Here is a 16,105-nt window from a genome sequence, read left to right as displayed (position 1 = left end):
ATGTCGTCCCTTTTGCTATTTCGCCACGGCGGCGTTATATCCCTTGCAGCCGACCGCGCGGTTATTTTCGCGTGGCGAACCGGCTGCAATCACGGATTATTTCGAATCGTTCATCGTTCGTCCGCCGCCCGAGCTCCTCTCTACGTACGATTGCGCAATCGGTTCCCGAGCGTTTCGTGTTCCGTTCCCGAAAAACCCTGACGCAATCCGTCAGCCCGGGGGGGAAAAGGGAAAGAGACAACCGGGGAATGTCGCAATGCTCGGGGAAACGCGACGCCCGTGAGAACTAGTCCATTAGTCATCGGTTCGAGGGAATCGAGACCCTCTCTTGCTTCGACGTTATCGTTTGTTGGAATTATATTAATTATCGTCCTGTTGCAGCGTCCGTTCTGCTTTAACTCGGGCTCACGTTCTCTCGCGTCGATTCTTACAAGCTTGGAAGCGTTCGTTCGAACGATCAGATTCCTCTTTGCGTCCTCCATTTTGTACATCTTCCAGGGTACCCCAAATCGTGACCATCGGTCGGTAAAACGATGCAATTTGAGGGATGTTCCAGTCGAACTCGAGCATGTGACAAACTTTTTGAAACCTTCTCAAGAAAATGATTTCTGTAGCTCGAATACTTCGCTTTTCCGTTTCGTATTCATTTACGCGAGAATCGCGGACAACCTGGAGCGTCTGCACGCTCTCGAGAATAACCATATATGGTCAAGAGTGAAAAAAATTTGGTGTCGAGTGATGAAACCCCGTTGAAAATCATTGTCCTCGATATTTAACATTTGGCGCGGCGAAACGGGACGATATCGCTGACCTCACGGACTCGTCGGGGCACCGGGGGACTTTTTAGGAGGTTCGTACGTCGCCGCGGGTCAATTCGGCCAATGGCACTCCCCGTTTTATTATTGCCCCGTACACATACGCGCGTTGCACATACCGGCAAGTGAACGCACACGAACGTCCGTCCCGCGACTCCCACCTCTTTTCGTGGTATTTTACAAGCACCCACGAACACGCGCGACACCGTCACCGACGACTGTTTACAGACCCACACGTGCTCGACGCGGCGTACGTGAAACGGAGAAGGTCCCCTCTCGGAATAAGAGTGCGTGCCTCTTAGCAATAATAACCATTAAGGCGTGAGGGAATGCGAGAGGTGACGTCACCCATTCAACATTCGTGATCCATCGAACGCTGTCAACCTCTCAGCCTTCGAAGGATAAATTCGGAATTTTAATATCCGCGGCCTCACACGGATCGTTTCTTAATAACCGATTCCGCGGCCTCGTGAGAACTTCTGCTGCCGGGCTTCCGTCGGAGCCGCCGGGGCACGTTAGCCTCGATAACACTCGATAATTAACGATCCGCGTCCTTGCATAGATTTTCCTATTCCTGGTCGAACGACGCCATCCGATCGCCGACGAGTTCGAACGTCGTAACAGAAATTTCGCGACAGGTAATCAAAACGGCGCACAGCGGGAAGAAAACCAGACTCTGTGGACAAAATTCGATTTTTCTAGGATTCCACAAAAAATAAAATTATTTATTTCGTGGAAAGAGGACTGTCTACCAATAACGAATACAAAAGATTTCTTTTCCAGGAGCTTTTATTTTTGAGTAATATAATTTTGAAATTCAAATAGGTGAAGCAACTTAAATCAATTAACGCTTTTAGTGCCGAACGACGATATATCGTTGAATATGCAATGGTGCCTTATTCTTCGCATTAGGAGAAAGCTCTGTCTCAAAAAAAATTTGTAAAACATTATAAAGGGCCTAATTTTATTGCAAAAGCATTTAAAACATTATTTTTGGGTTTAACACTACTTTGTGGCGGAAACGTATGCATTCTGGAGTCGTCATATTATACAGGGTGTTCGGCCAACCCTGGGAAAAATTTTAATAGGAGATTCTAGAGGCCAAAATAAGACGAAAATGAAGGATATCAGTTTCTTGACTGAGGCCTCGTTAAAAAGTTATTAACAATTAAATTAAAAAATTTCAAACCGTTCTGAAAAAATTATCTTCGATTGCGGGGGTCAATTACAATCATTTTTGGTGAATACACACATCCCTGAATTCCTACCCACTTTCTAGAAAAAAATTCGAGAAGGTACTGAACTTTTTAGATGAAATTAAAATATTTAAAATCACACTAAAAAAATTATATTTTGTTACAGGGGTAAATTACAATCATTTTTTATCATTACACATGCCTCTGAATTCCTACCCACTTTCTAGAAAAAAATTCGAGTAAATACTGAACTTTTTAGATGAAATTAAAATATTTAAAATCACACAAAAAAAATTATATTTGGTTACAGGGGTCAATTACAATCATTTTTGATCATTACACATACCCCCGAAATCCTACGCATTTTCGAGAAAAAAAATTCGAGAAGGTACTGAACTTTTTAGATGAAATTAAAATATTTAAAATCACACAAAAAAAATTATATTTGGTTACAGGGGTCAATTACAATCATTTTTGATCATTACACATACCCCCGAAATCCTACGCATTTTCGAGAAAAAAAATTCGAGAAGGTACTGAACTTTTTAGATGAAATTAAAATATTTAAAATCACACTAAAAAAATTATATTTGATTACAGGGGTCAATTATAATCATTTTTTATCATTACACATACCCCGGAAATCCTACGCATTTTCGAGAAAAAAATTCCTTACCGAAAATCTAATTAGGTGCCTAAATTCGACGAAAAAAAAATTTCAAATCGTTCTGAAAAAATTATTTTCGGTTGCGGGGGTCAATTACAATCATTTTAGGTGAATACACATACCCCTGAATTCCTACCCATTTTCTAGAAAAAAATTCGAGAAGGTGTGAAATTTTTCAACGGGGGAAAAAAATTTCCTAATAAAAAAAATTTTTACTGCTGAAAGGATTCTACAAACTAAAGAACCAGAAGAAACAGATAAGTTAAATTCCAATAGTTTCACATTATATTCCAAATATGGTTTTGGCGGATCTTCGGGGCAAAATCAGTACAAACGAGATTTTTCTATAAATACTAGAAATATTTCGGATTCAAATTTATTTATAACTTCGTTAGTTCCACTGAGATTAAATTTGGTGCATAGCGAAGAAAATGCCATTGAAGTATGGAAAAATCCTGTACCATCATCGACACATCGTCGTAACGAAGAATACTTCAGCTTCGTTAAAGAAAAGAGAAATATTACTTTATCTTCGTTCGTTCATAAGTTATAGATAAAAGAAACAACGCGGGCGTGATAGAGAAGAAACGCAATTTTCTCTTAATGCGTCATGTTTATCGATAACTGATTCGCCCGAGTGGCCAGTGCGACATTTCCCCATGGTGCAGCGATACTTTTATGCGGGGGTGGAAGGTTTGTCGGAGCAAGCAGACTTTGTCCATGGGGGAGAGGACACGATCGATAAGGGGAGCGCTTAAGATCGTTAAGCCGCGTCTTCCTATTCGTTTCTATGTAAGATTCTATTCTTTCGTACGAACTGGCTCGAGGAGGACACTCGAGAGACAAAGATGGCGCGCGGCAAACACTGAAACTGCGTAAACATTGATGTACTACAACTGAACCAATGTTAGGAATTCTTTGGCAAATCGTTATTTGTTGCACAAAGAATTTTGTATAACCAGTTTTAAATTACGTAAGATATTTGCAAGGACTCGAAAATAACTAAGAATGCAGAAGACAGGATCGACGAAGGTGTTTTGCAGAAATAATAATTTTATTTTCCCAGTAGGTGGTTCCGTGAAATTTGCATTTTACGGTTGCTTCGACTATACATGGCTCCGGTCATTTTCTAGCCGCGCACCCCGGCGAATGTAAAACGATTATTCATCGAACGCTAAATTTACATTTGAATGAAACGATCTCGCAGACGCAACCGCAATATTGGCAAAGTTCTCTCGGACAACCACGCATCGACATTTCGAGTGCTCCCCGACGAGTTCCGTGATTCAAATTTAGAAAAAAGGCGATCACCTCCGCGCCGTTGATTAAACGGCTCGCTTCTGCGGAAACATAACGGAGCGGTTTTTGCAATTAAGTCGCGCGTCTCGCGTCGTGTGCATTCGCGCGAAGGGAGATACCATCTGGGGAACAGTAGGTAAACCGGAGGCTGGTGGCCAGTTCTGATGAAAATTCCACGAAGAGCCACCGTGGTAAAATAATTCGTGTTGCAGGAGAAAACCGTAATGCCATTACGCCTCTTATCTAGTTTCTGGTCGCGCGTCGACACTTACAAGGTGCAAGGAATCCATACCGCGTCGATAAATCTTAATTGCTTGTTTCTCGTCGATGTAATTCTCGATTACGATCGACGGGAGAAAGGTTACATTGTAGAACCCCGGTATCCGTGCCCGCGGAACGGACGATTGAAAAATCGAATGAAATTAAAACGAAATGAAATTACGCTTTCCTGTTGTACGGAGCACGTCGACTGGAACTAGCTGTAATTCTTGTTTCGTTGCAAATAGAACGGGGCGACCGGGGGGAAAAGTTGAACGGTGCAACAAGGTCTGTCAGGCCTATCACTTTTTTATTGGATCAACAATCCACCGTTGGTGTGCAAATCAAATTCACCCTTCTGAGAATCAAGCTTTCCTACAAATTGCAAAAATTCGTAAATATAGCTAAATATATAATGAATGTATCTACAAAACATGGAATTGATCACTCTTGAATACCCCGCAAAAAAAAATTACAAAGAAACATGTATTTTTCGTGCTTACAAGGTAGAATGGTCCCTGAAACCACCGTGATAAAAATAAAATAATACACTTTGAGTGCCAGCTCGTTACGAGTTAATATAATTTGGAAATGCCTGAATCGTCTTAAACAAGTCGATATTCCGAATTACGCCAAGAATTAATTTCCCAGAAAAATAGATCTCGTTATGTCGATAAACTTGTTTGTACCGTTGTGTAAAGTTGAACGGTGCAACAAGGTCTCTGTCAGGCCTATCACTTTTTTATTAAATCAACAATCCACATGCAAATCAAATTCACCCTTCTGAGGATCAAGCTTTCCTATAAATTTGTTTTTTTAAACCACCGGGATAAAAATAAAATAATTCACTTTGAGTGCCAGCTCGTTACGAGTTAAATCACATTTGCATCCCCCCTGCAAGGTTAATATGATTTGGAAATGCCTGAATCGTCTTAAACAAGCTGATATTCCAATTACGCCAAGAATTAATTTCCCAGAAAAATAGATCTCGTTATGTCGATAAACTTGTTTGTAAAGTTGTTGTGTAAAGTTGAACGGTGCAACAAGGTCTCTGTCAGGCCTATCACTTTTTTATTAAATCAACAATCCACATGCAAATCAAATTCACCCTTCTGAGGATCAAGCTTTCCTACAAATTTGTTTTCTTAAACCACCGGGATAAAAATAAAATAATTCACTTTGAGTGCCAGCTCGTTACGAGTTAAATCACATTTGCATCACCCCTGCAAGGTTAATATGATTTGGAAATGCCTGAATCGTCTTAAACAAGCTGATATTCCAATTACGCCAAGAATTAATTTCCCAGAAAAATAGATCTCGTTATGCCGATAAACTTGTTTGTAAAGTTGTTGTGTAAAGTTGAACGGTGCAACAAGGTCTCTGTCAGGCCTATCACTTTTTTATTAAATCAACAATCCACATGCAAATCAAATTCACCCTTCTGAGGATCAAGCTTTCCTACAAATTTGTTTTCTTAAACCACCGGGATAAAAATAAAATAATTCACTTTGAGTGCCAGCTCGTTACGAGTTAAATCACATTTGCATCCCCCCTGCAAGGTTAATATGATTTGGAAATGCCTGAATCGTCTTAAACAAGCTGATATTCCAATTACGCCAAGAATTAATTTCCCAGAAAAATAGATCTCGTTATGCCGATAAACTTGTTTGTAAAGTTGTTGTGTAAAGTTGAACGGTGCAACAAGGTCTCTGTCAGGCCTATCACTTCTTTACTAAATCAACAATCCACCGTCGGTGTGCAAATCACATTCACCCTTCTGAGAATCAAGCTTTCCTACAAATTGCAAAAATTCGTATATATAGCTAAATATATAATGAATGTATCTACAAAACATGGAATTGATCACTCTTGAATACCCCGCAAAAAAAAAATTACAAAGAAACATGTATTTCTCGTGTCTACAAGGTAGAATGGCCCCTGAAACCACCGTGATAAGAATAAAATGAAATACTTTGAGTGCCAGTGCGTTACGAGTTAAATCACAATTTGCATCCCCCCGCAAGGTTAATATAATTTTGAAATGCCTGAATCGTCTTAAACAAGCCGATATTCCAATTATGCCAGGAATTAATTTCCCAGAAAAATAGATCTCGTTATGTCGATAAACCTTTTCCATTATCGTTTCTGTTCCACCTCCAGCGAAATAGGCGACCCTATCCCCCGTTCTCTGGACGCGCCCTGTATAAATTGCGCGGTGTCCGGCACCCCCTAACGTAATTGCACCCTTCAACGGCACCCTGACATTTTGCAGACCGCATCGATCGGTCTACCTGATCTCCAGGGCTAATTTACAATCTCCCTTTTTGATTTGCGACGGTGTATGCAGTCCGATAGAGGAAACGCGTGCTCGCGTAGAACGCGCGCGTAGTTCTATCACGGACGAGCCTAGTCACGTAAGGACAACGCGGATAGGATGACGAGTATCGGTCGGGGAAAAAATCGCGAACACGAAGAGAGTCAGGTCCTCTTTTTGGACATGCGGTCACGGTGACATCATCGCCGGCAACGTGATCGCCTAATGCAAAATGGTTCTGCGGTTTTCAGGCACGTCCGTTATTCTTTCGCGTACGTGTACGCGGGCGTCGCTTGAATCCCAATGGAGGGACAAAGACGTCGCGACGCGCGGAAGGGAGAGAGGCGATCTTGGGATTTTTTTCTATTTCGCAAGACCTCCCTGACGAAGCCGCGGCGCGGGTTCTTGCGTCGTGCCTTTATTGCGTTTACTCGAATGCCTGGTTTATGATGCATTGCGTACTGCAGTTTCTTCCCATTCACCTTGAGCACCGGACGTGCAGACCGGCTTTCAGATGTCCTTCCCTTTGTCCGTCAAAACGGAAAGGAGGGGAAATGAAAAATCGAAAATGCTACGAGATCTTGCTTGCTCCTTTCGTTCCATTTGAAATCGTTCGAAATGATGACGTTTTAAAATTAATCGAAGATAACCGTAGGTTTTCAATTCTTCGTGCTTTCCAATCAACCGTCAAGGTTGACTTTCTGGGCAATCATCTCCCAGGGGGGAAACTCAGTCTCAATTCACAGTGTTCGAAAAGGGTTAGGAGTGTCCATGGCGAGAGTAAATTGAGCAATGGGACGTCGTGGCGTCTTTCTAGGCCGTTGCTAAGGGTGTCGCGATGTCGTCGACTAGGGGGGGTGCAAGCTAAGTAGAAACAGAACTACCGGCATGCGGTGGTCAGCCATTAACCTAGATTCATGGGTCATTCTCGGTTTAATCATACCTCTTATTTGATATAACGGCATTGTTCCTTTCGAGCAGCCTTGAATAAATACTTTCGAGTAACTCGCTAATGCAACGTTATGTTAATTGTCGTCTGATACCGCGAATGAACGTGGAAGAGTTAAAACTTTGCAGATTTATAAAACAACCAAAAGTAAGAAATATGTGATTTCAGCTACCTCTAAATGCACAACGAAGTTTCATTATCCTCGACAAAGACAATTGTCTCGAACTAGGACTTTGGTGTTCAACCAGTTTCAAATTTAATGATAACTGTTACAAAGGGACCAGCGGTATCGCACGATACTGTTGGAATACTCCTGCGTTTGATTCCGCGTTACAACCGCCTTGGTCGTCTAATGTTCGTCGCCGAACGCAGAACTTAATCTGGTCGCGCGGTGAATGTTATCGACGCGAAACAAAGGGTTAAAGGTACCGTTCAAAGCGACACGAGATATTCGGACCGCTTTCAAATTTACTCGGACGTTATCAAAGCCCATTCGCCATGCTCTAAATCCCGAATATCCTTTCAGACTCGAAGCCGGGCGAGCCACCCTCGGATCGAGCATAAATTCACGAGGCCTGCAATAAAGGATACGCGAGATTTCGAGAGTCGACAACGGTCTGAATACCGGCTACCGAGTTTCGCCCGGTCAGAAGTGGGTCAAATCGTGCTTTTACCCCGAGTGTCCGTAACGAAATCAAAAGGCAACGAACGAATCGCCGTGCAACGGTTGACAACCGACGTCCCCGGCCGGTTCCATGATCCATATTTTTTCTCTGATAAGGGCGTGGTTTCTGGTTAAAATCGAACGGTGTGTATAACGGGCCGGACTGGGAGGTCGACGTGCCTGAAAACGGGGTAAACTGGGCGCAGACACGCAGCCGAGGGTGTGGACCTCTTATTTCGTTCGTTCTACCGTTTCGCTCCTGTTCTTTATTATTCGGTTAACCGTCCACTAACGATACTCGCGTACAGCACGTGAAGTGCCGGGAAAGCATTGTTGGAAACGGCGTTATGGGGCCGGGGAGAGTATTATTAGAAAACGGTGTGCTTACATACGACTGCCCTGAAATTAAGCGCATGTCGTGTACTAGAAATCTAATTTCAACCTCGTGCTCTCTGCCCCTCCTTCGACGATCGTTTGAGATCCTCGTAAGAAATAGATCGAGAATACCTGCCGAAAGAATTGCTCGCGATGGATCGTGGATAGGTCAGTTCTCGATACGAACGTAACAAACACTCTGGTATCGGAAATGATGCAATTTTTTTAATAATACATAAATGATTATTAGCATTGAATTCCTCTTTATATCGATGTTGATCTCTAATTACCAGTGAAATCCGATTCAGAGGTTCTCCCCAGGTATCGACCGTGAATCACTCGTGTTCTCGTTCGTTAGAAATTCCTGCCTTTCTCGGTTTCTATGCTAACAAGGCGCGCAAAAGTGGCGATGCGCTAACGAAAGGCCAAGAATTCGACGTCGTTTCGCGGCTAAGCACAGAAAGTGAACGTTGCCAACGCAATGAAACGTGACTACCGATCGCCGTGTTCCCCGGTACACGAGTTGCTAATTAAGCGCGAATGTCGTTCTTTTGTTCCAGCTTGGTGCAAACCGGCCAAGAGCAACGAGGGCGTGAATTATAGCGACGACGATCCGCCGCCCGATTATAACGACGACGACACGGCCGATGATAATGATCCTGGTTCCATCGAGGAACCACCGCAGATCGTGTCCAAGCCGGAAAGCATAAGAGTCAGAAACGGAAGTACCATCTGGCTGCCCTGTCTCGTCAAAAATGCGGGTGAGTGAACGAACCTTCCACTATTCCAACTATTCCCTCCATTCCTAATCTTACAAGATCACAGAATACACTTCGAACAATTAAATCCATTTTCGATTCGAAAAAATTCTATTCGTTACGAAATATGACATAAATTATTTTTCTTTCATTTTAACACTTTAGCTGCCACGTCAAGACTTTCTCACTATGGAACTAAAACAATTTATACTCTAAAATTAAAATTGAAATGTTAAATTTTGTTGATTACGAGAATAAGTACCAAAGACAAATTTTAAGTTATGCAGTTTGCAGTTATTTGAAATCAAAGTTTTGATGTGGCAGTCAACGTGTTAATAGGCCATCGTTTAGCAACGAAGCGGGTAATTGAAATGTTCGAATCGTTGCAGATAATTTTGCGGTTACGTGGAAGAGGAACGACGAGACCTTGTATCTGGACACCATCGCGATGACGGTGGACAGCGAGAGGATCGTTCGATTGCCAAACAACACGCTGGTGATCCACAATGTCACGACCAACGATACCTCGAAGGATTACGAGTGCAGTATTCTTCAGAAATCGAGCACAGTCACGATCAAGCACAGAGTGCTGGTCGAGGACGCACCGGCCCCAGCCCCCCACAAGCCACGCATACGCGTCTTCCCCAGGAAACTGGTGGAAGTAAATGCCGGTGAAAGCGTCACCCTTGGCTGCGAGACGAGGATACAACCCACGCCTGAAATTAAATGGTACCGAGAGGTAAAGCGACATTTTACAACCGATCGGAGCTCACCGATACGCCATTTTGTTACACGAAACATCGAACTATCCTATAGCAGCGACGGCGAACCTATAACCCACATGTTGATCATGGTATCAACCCCATTTGCATCAATTTATTGACGTCGATCTTTACATCTTGCTCTTCACTTGCAAAAAGATTTCATCCTCCCCCTTTCCAAGTGACCCACGAGCTAGTATCAAACGAAACAATGAATTTGACCCATTTTTCAATAAGGTTCGCCATCACTGTCCTATAGGGAACCCCTTGAAAGTTATGAAGCAACGTTTGTTAGATGGAGTTGGCAATAAAAAAAGAAGCAGAGTTTAGAAATTTCACGTTTTCTCGTAACAGAACGTGAGGATCCACGCGGACGAGATGCCTGGTAATCGAATCACCATTCAGAACGTTAGCAGACACGACAGCGGACGATACAGGTGCCTGGTCGAGGACGGTTCGGATAAGCCGCCGTTGGAGACGATTGTCGTCGTCGTTTATTGTAAGTATTTGGATACGTTCGCCCCGGGCTTAGTCTATATTTAAGCGTTGCCCGAATGAATAAATCAAACACGAAGGAACGTATTTGTTTTGATAGATGCTCCTGAAATAGAAGCAAAGAGTATGGTGCACACTGGACTCGGCGTGGAGTCGGACCTGGCGTGTACCGTTCACGCTCATCCTCACGTAACCTGGGTAGCATGGTACAAGGATCAGACGGAGATCGTGCCGGACCCGGGGAGGATAGAGATCAAGAGCGACAAGAATCTCCACACGCTGAAGATTTTGCACACCGAGCAGAAGGATCTCGGAACGTACATGTGCGTCGCGACGAATAAATTGGGTCGAACCGAGAAAAGCATCGATCTCACCGGTAATTAAACTTTTGATACGGGAGAAACGGGCTCACGGACACGGTGGAGTAACGTTTCAGATTTTAGATTTGCGAAATAATTGTTACGATCAACGTGTGCGACGGGGCGGCTCCGACAAATGTATCCAAAGGTTTGAACTCGACCTTGTTCTCTTCGAACGATGGTCTATTTGCGAAGCAATTATTCAGAAAACCATTCGGGGAGCTTGTGGAAAGTTTGGAGAAACGGAGAAATCGTAAAACTGTTGCAACAGAGGAGCAACGAACTATTTAGTATTCCGTCCGGCCGAGGATGAGTCCGCGCAGCGATAGTGGAAAATGGCTGTCGCGGAACTGCCTCTATTGTTTTACAACACGTATCTTATTGTTGGAGTAGTAATTCTCCGCGCGTAGAGATTCTTAATTTATTATAAAGTCAAACATACATACGTATGTTCTATCAATTTTATTTTTGGAATTAGCGTCAGTTTCATGATTTATCCACGTTACTACAACTTGCACGAACTTTCTGAGCTATTGACTTTTGGATACTTTTATTGCAACGTTCCTATCACACGTTAGCTGCCTTTTTTTACTTAGAATCGACAGATGGAAATTTTGGATTTTCAAGCATTGTCCATTCATACACAAATGGATCAATTATATCGTTAAGACTGAAATCATTGTTTTGCAGGTTTACCATCTCAGGCAACTATATATAGCTGTGAAGTAACCAGAACCGGCACAGGTTTGGTTCTGAAATGGCGATTGGAGAGCTACTCGCCGATCACCGAATACAAGGTATTTTAACATAAACGCAACTCTGTTTTATACTAATCAAAGAGCCTTATTGCTTTCACGAAAAAAGGAGTCACTTTTAAGAATTATTTTTATAGCTAATTTCTCGCTAAAAAATAACTCGAAAAGAAAGGATAAAATTTTTATACGAAACTTCGTTTTTAAAAAGGATCGCGTGTAATAGAGTTGGTCACCGATATAAGTAGAAACACTGAGTAACGAACAGACGCATTAGCGTATCTGGTAAATCTTCAAACACCATTATCTCAAAAATGAAGAATTCTGAGAAAAAATTTTCAATGCTAAGACAATTTTCTATCGATTAGTCATTTTGTTCTACGTTAAAAATAAAATTGTATAGGATTGCAATGTCTCAATCTCCACAGTTTTAGCAGATAGGTCCTCGTTAATAGCTACTAAATTTCAATTTTACTAAAATGAAAAGATCGTTTTCTCGAAATTAAAATTTAATCTACGGAATGATTGCAGCTGCAATACCGTCGCAGTGGGGACAACCAATGGGTGTTACTCAAGCCTTCGGTAACGAATGGCAAAGGCAATCAATTCACCGTCGAGCATGTGATCGAGGATCTTCAGCCTGGATCATACGAAACGATCATCACCGCTAGAAACGATTTTGGATGGTCTCAACCCTCCGAGCCACACGTATTTACAGGAGGTACAAAAATACAAGCGTTCATCTCATAATCCTAATCTCATAATGGATCTCTAATTTATTAAATCGTTATTCTATCGTTTTACAGATTTCGAAGAGCACGAAGCTGAGAGAGGTAAGTATCATCAAATCATTAACGAGGAAACCATTCAACGTGTCTATACGATCTATTATTATTTTATTCATAGCACCAAGAACTTATAATCCACCATTCTACACATGTAAATTAAAATCGAATAGATCGAGTGAATTTCCTCGTAAATTTTGCGAAATATAGCCCGCAATATTGTTACACGAGTTTTCTATATTTGCAGTGAAAGGGCCATCAGCAGCCGCGTCTCACCCCGCGATATCCATTGCAACGTTATTCCTAGTCGTCTCGTCCTGTGCCTTTACAAGTCTGTAATTTACTGAACTCCTTAAACTACGTAGGTACGTCCATCCCTTCGAACAATTCGATTCTCGTTCAGCCAGAGAAAATTTGACCCTAAAACTTGGAATAACTTGGACTAAACTTTTTTATTTCTATTTTCGCAGATAATTTGCTGCAGCCAAAGTGTACACCAGCAGATATAATGGTGGGTGTAGTGAAGCAAGAATGTCTAGGAGAACAGTTCATCGTTAGCCTAATATATTCCTTTTTAATCGATAGAGACTGTGTAAAAAAGAAAAACCACGGTATTATCGCTTATTTCTCGAACGACAACCACGAATGGACCTCTCGAATTTTTATATAATTTTTAACAAAAACAAGTTTCTCACCAATTCGTAATCCATCACGGGCATTGTCAGCAAAAAGCAACCGTTTCAGCTAACACGAAGTGAAATGTATTATATAATTCTCCTAGATATTCTGTTATGTATTACAAGAGAAAAAAAGAAACGAAGAAGAGCATTTTAATTGTACTCTAAATCGGGAGTAACTATAAGGGATAGTATACTTTAAAATATATTTATATATCTATATGTATATTATATATATATATATATATACGTATACATAATATAGTATTCACTGTACATGTATAAGTTCAGAGATACATGATTATTATTATAATTTATTTTTGTATGCTTAAGATCACTAGATCCGTGTTCTATGATGTTGCTTAGTGCCATGTACGCATGTTTTTATTCTCTCACGATCGTGTACAAAACCGGCACTGATATATCGTCCGCGCATGCGCGTGAATGGCGGACACGTAGGTACCTAATGTGTAATAGCAAAGAAAATAATGTTACTATAGTTCGTTTGTTCGTCGTTATGATTTACGTAGCAGATCGACGAAAATTTATGAATTGAAAACAAATATACCACGCGTTGACACGCTCTAGGAGTTTCTGACTATCGATGGAACGAAATCAATTGGTCGTTGGCGCCATAACGTTTGGCTCTTCGCCAGTTTACATCTGCTGGCTTTTGGCGCGAACCTACGAGCATACGTTCTCTTGTCTTTCGAACAGAAAGATAAGCCAATATGATGCAAACCAGAGATGAACAAAAATAATTAATAATAATAGAAATTAATTTGCAACGCACAGAATGATAAGTCTCTGTTCGTTTAATGTGAAATATGATTTCGTTGTGATTCATGTTGAATAAATAAAATGTTTCTCCGCATAAGAATGTTTGTCCATCTCTGGAGGAAGAGTAGGAGTAATTGACGATGAAAAGAAAATGGCCACGGTCAAATTGATTTTGATCCGTCCGTAAAAATTCCTCCTTTTCGTTTATGTGCTTTCAATTCGAAGAACTATAAAATTTTTCATTCGTCTTCAGTGTATGATGGGATGCGTGGATGTGAGTGGCTGTTGAGAGTGCGAGATATGATGTATCGTTTTCCAAAATAGCTTGGTAGCTTTAGTACCGATACACGTCGTTTTTAATGAATTATGATAATCGTTACGATCGATAGATTAACAAGTGAACAGTTGTACAAAAATAGTCCACTCCGTGAAATGGTGCGCGTCATGTAAACGTTAATTATAGAAATTTCAGTCACGCTTACTTCGATTATTCTGTACATGATACTTATTTCTTTGTATAGTGTTCGTTGCATTTATTCGTTTGATAATGAAATTGGTTTCGTAACTCTTGATTTCGAGTGAAGATACAACGTCGCTGACTGTCGAGTCTGAGACAATAATGATTATCAAAAAAAGAAGATGTTTTTATTCTTGTTCGTATTGATGGAGTATCTACTTTGCACGTGATTGCAAATTATACGCAGGAGCGCTAAATATGTATTTTGAGAACTCCGTGGTAAACTATATAACGAGACCATATTGACTAATCGAGCAACTAAAATCCTAATCGTCCGCAGAACTTATGGCCGCGAATAATAATGCAATCTAATGTAAAGTGCGTACGATGCTAATGAGAAATATATTAATCGTAAAAGTTATAAATCGTTGAAATAAATACGTTATAATTACTATGTTTTGTAATTTACTTAAATAATTATGTGAAACATTGAAATATATTTATCGATCTCTAAATTTTAATGTTTAATGGCCGACAACCAAAAAGAACAAAATTGAAGATTAACGACAAGTTATTACATAATGTTTACCTAACTTTGAATTCACGTTTCAGTAATAGTTTCGATGATAAAACATTACTAATAGATATTGTACTTTCCAAGTCTCGTTGACTCTCGTGTTCTACTGTAAAATATTATAGACAATGGTATGGAGAATTGAATAACTTTTCAGACGTTTATACATCTTTATTTTAAGCGATTGAAACGAGAGGTTTATGTATAAATTGCTGCTAATTTAAATAAATTGAAACAACAATTGGAAATTAATTAATTACTCGTTCCCTGCGATTCGATTCCTAAACTTTCAGTTGGAATGAAAAGGAAAAGGGAAGAAGAATTGGAAACCAGTTCTTTCTAACACAAATATTAACACTTTACCGACCGGTAGCGGTTGATTAATCGGCTATCGGTCGGTAAGCGTTGGTCGGTAAAGAAGTTGATTAATACGCTATCGGTCGGTAAGTGTTGGCCGGTAAAAAAGTCGATTAATAGGCTATCCGTCGGTAATGTGTTAACTTCAGAAAACGAGTTACGAATGCTTAGAAGGAATGGATTAGAGATGACTAGGAACAAGGTATATGTAGAATCCGATAAGACTAAATCAAATCTGTATAGGGCCAATTTGGAAAAACAATTTATCCATCTGAAGCTACATAAACCAGGAGAGTGTTACCACAGACGAGATATATGAATAGACCTTTCACCTTATGGACTTTCGCGGCCGAATCTGACTGCCATACCGACCTGAAAATTCGGAGGTGACTTTAGCGGCCTCTTCTCATGAATGGCGGTCAATTGAGAAACTAGGCACTGAATTAGTATTGATGGGCAGCTAGCTGTAGCGTGTGCGTAAATACATGTGAGTTAACTATGGGAGGGATTGAAAAAGACAGTGCAGTATTAACAGATGGCAGACCCGTGCCGAAAGGGAACTGCCCCTCCACTTACATACCCTAATGCCAACCACCTTGTATATGAGTTCTGGCGTTTCGTATAGCTTCGTGGATTCGAGAAAGGCGGCGACTGTGAGTCTATCCTTCTTGCTCTCAACACAGCCGAAATTCATCTCGCATAATCTCGAGCCGAGTCCCCCTGATCATATTTTAACTATTAAAAAAAAGACATTTTTTTACTATGCTAATGGACGTGCGTTCATATATTTATACTATTAATACGATTGAGTCT

General features: G+C 41.0%; 1 protein-coding gene across 1 annotated transcript in view; it reads left to right on the top strand.

The window, feature by feature from the left end:
* The window catches only part of LOC122397854 (opioid-binding protein/cell adhesion molecule homolog), a 76,068-nt gene extending 61,683 nt beyond the window's left edge, over positions 1 to 14,385 (top strand). Inside the window, exons 2-10 of the mRNA XM_043397304.1 lie at positions 9,098 to 9,298; positions 9,685 to 10,034; positions 10,411 to 10,555; positions 10,652 to 10,927; positions 11,601 to 11,707; positions 12,194 to 12,383; positions 12,469 to 12,495; positions 12,695 to 12,812; positions 12,918 to 14,385. Of these exons, the coding sequence (XP_043253239.1) occupies positions 9,098 to 9,298; positions 9,685 to 10,034; positions 10,411 to 10,555; positions 10,652 to 10,927; positions 11,601 to 11,707; positions 12,194 to 12,383; positions 12,469 to 12,495; positions 12,695 to 12,786 (1,388 nt within the window). The 3' untranslated portion in view covers positions 12,787 to 12,812; positions 12,918 to 14,385. The remainder of the gene's footprint in view (positions 1 to 9,097; positions 9,299 to 9,684; positions 10,035 to 10,410; positions 10,556 to 10,651; positions 10,928 to 11,600; positions 11,708 to 12,193; positions 12,384 to 12,468; positions 12,496 to 12,694; positions 12,813 to 12,917) is intronic.
* Positions 14,386 to 16,105: the final 1,720 nt, after the last annotated feature.

Source organism: Colletes gigas, unplaced genomic scaffold, assembly GCF_013123115.1.
Source record: "Colletes gigas isolate AHSC1104 unplaced genomic scaffold, ASM1312311v1 Colletes_gigas_Sc00010, whole genome shotgun sequence".
NCBI lineage: Eukaryota > Metazoa > Arthropoda > Insecta > Hymenoptera > Colletidae > Colletes > Colletes gigas.
The sequence above is the reverse complement of the archived record's forward strand: the minus strand, read 5'-3'. Positions and strand labels throughout refer to the sequence as shown.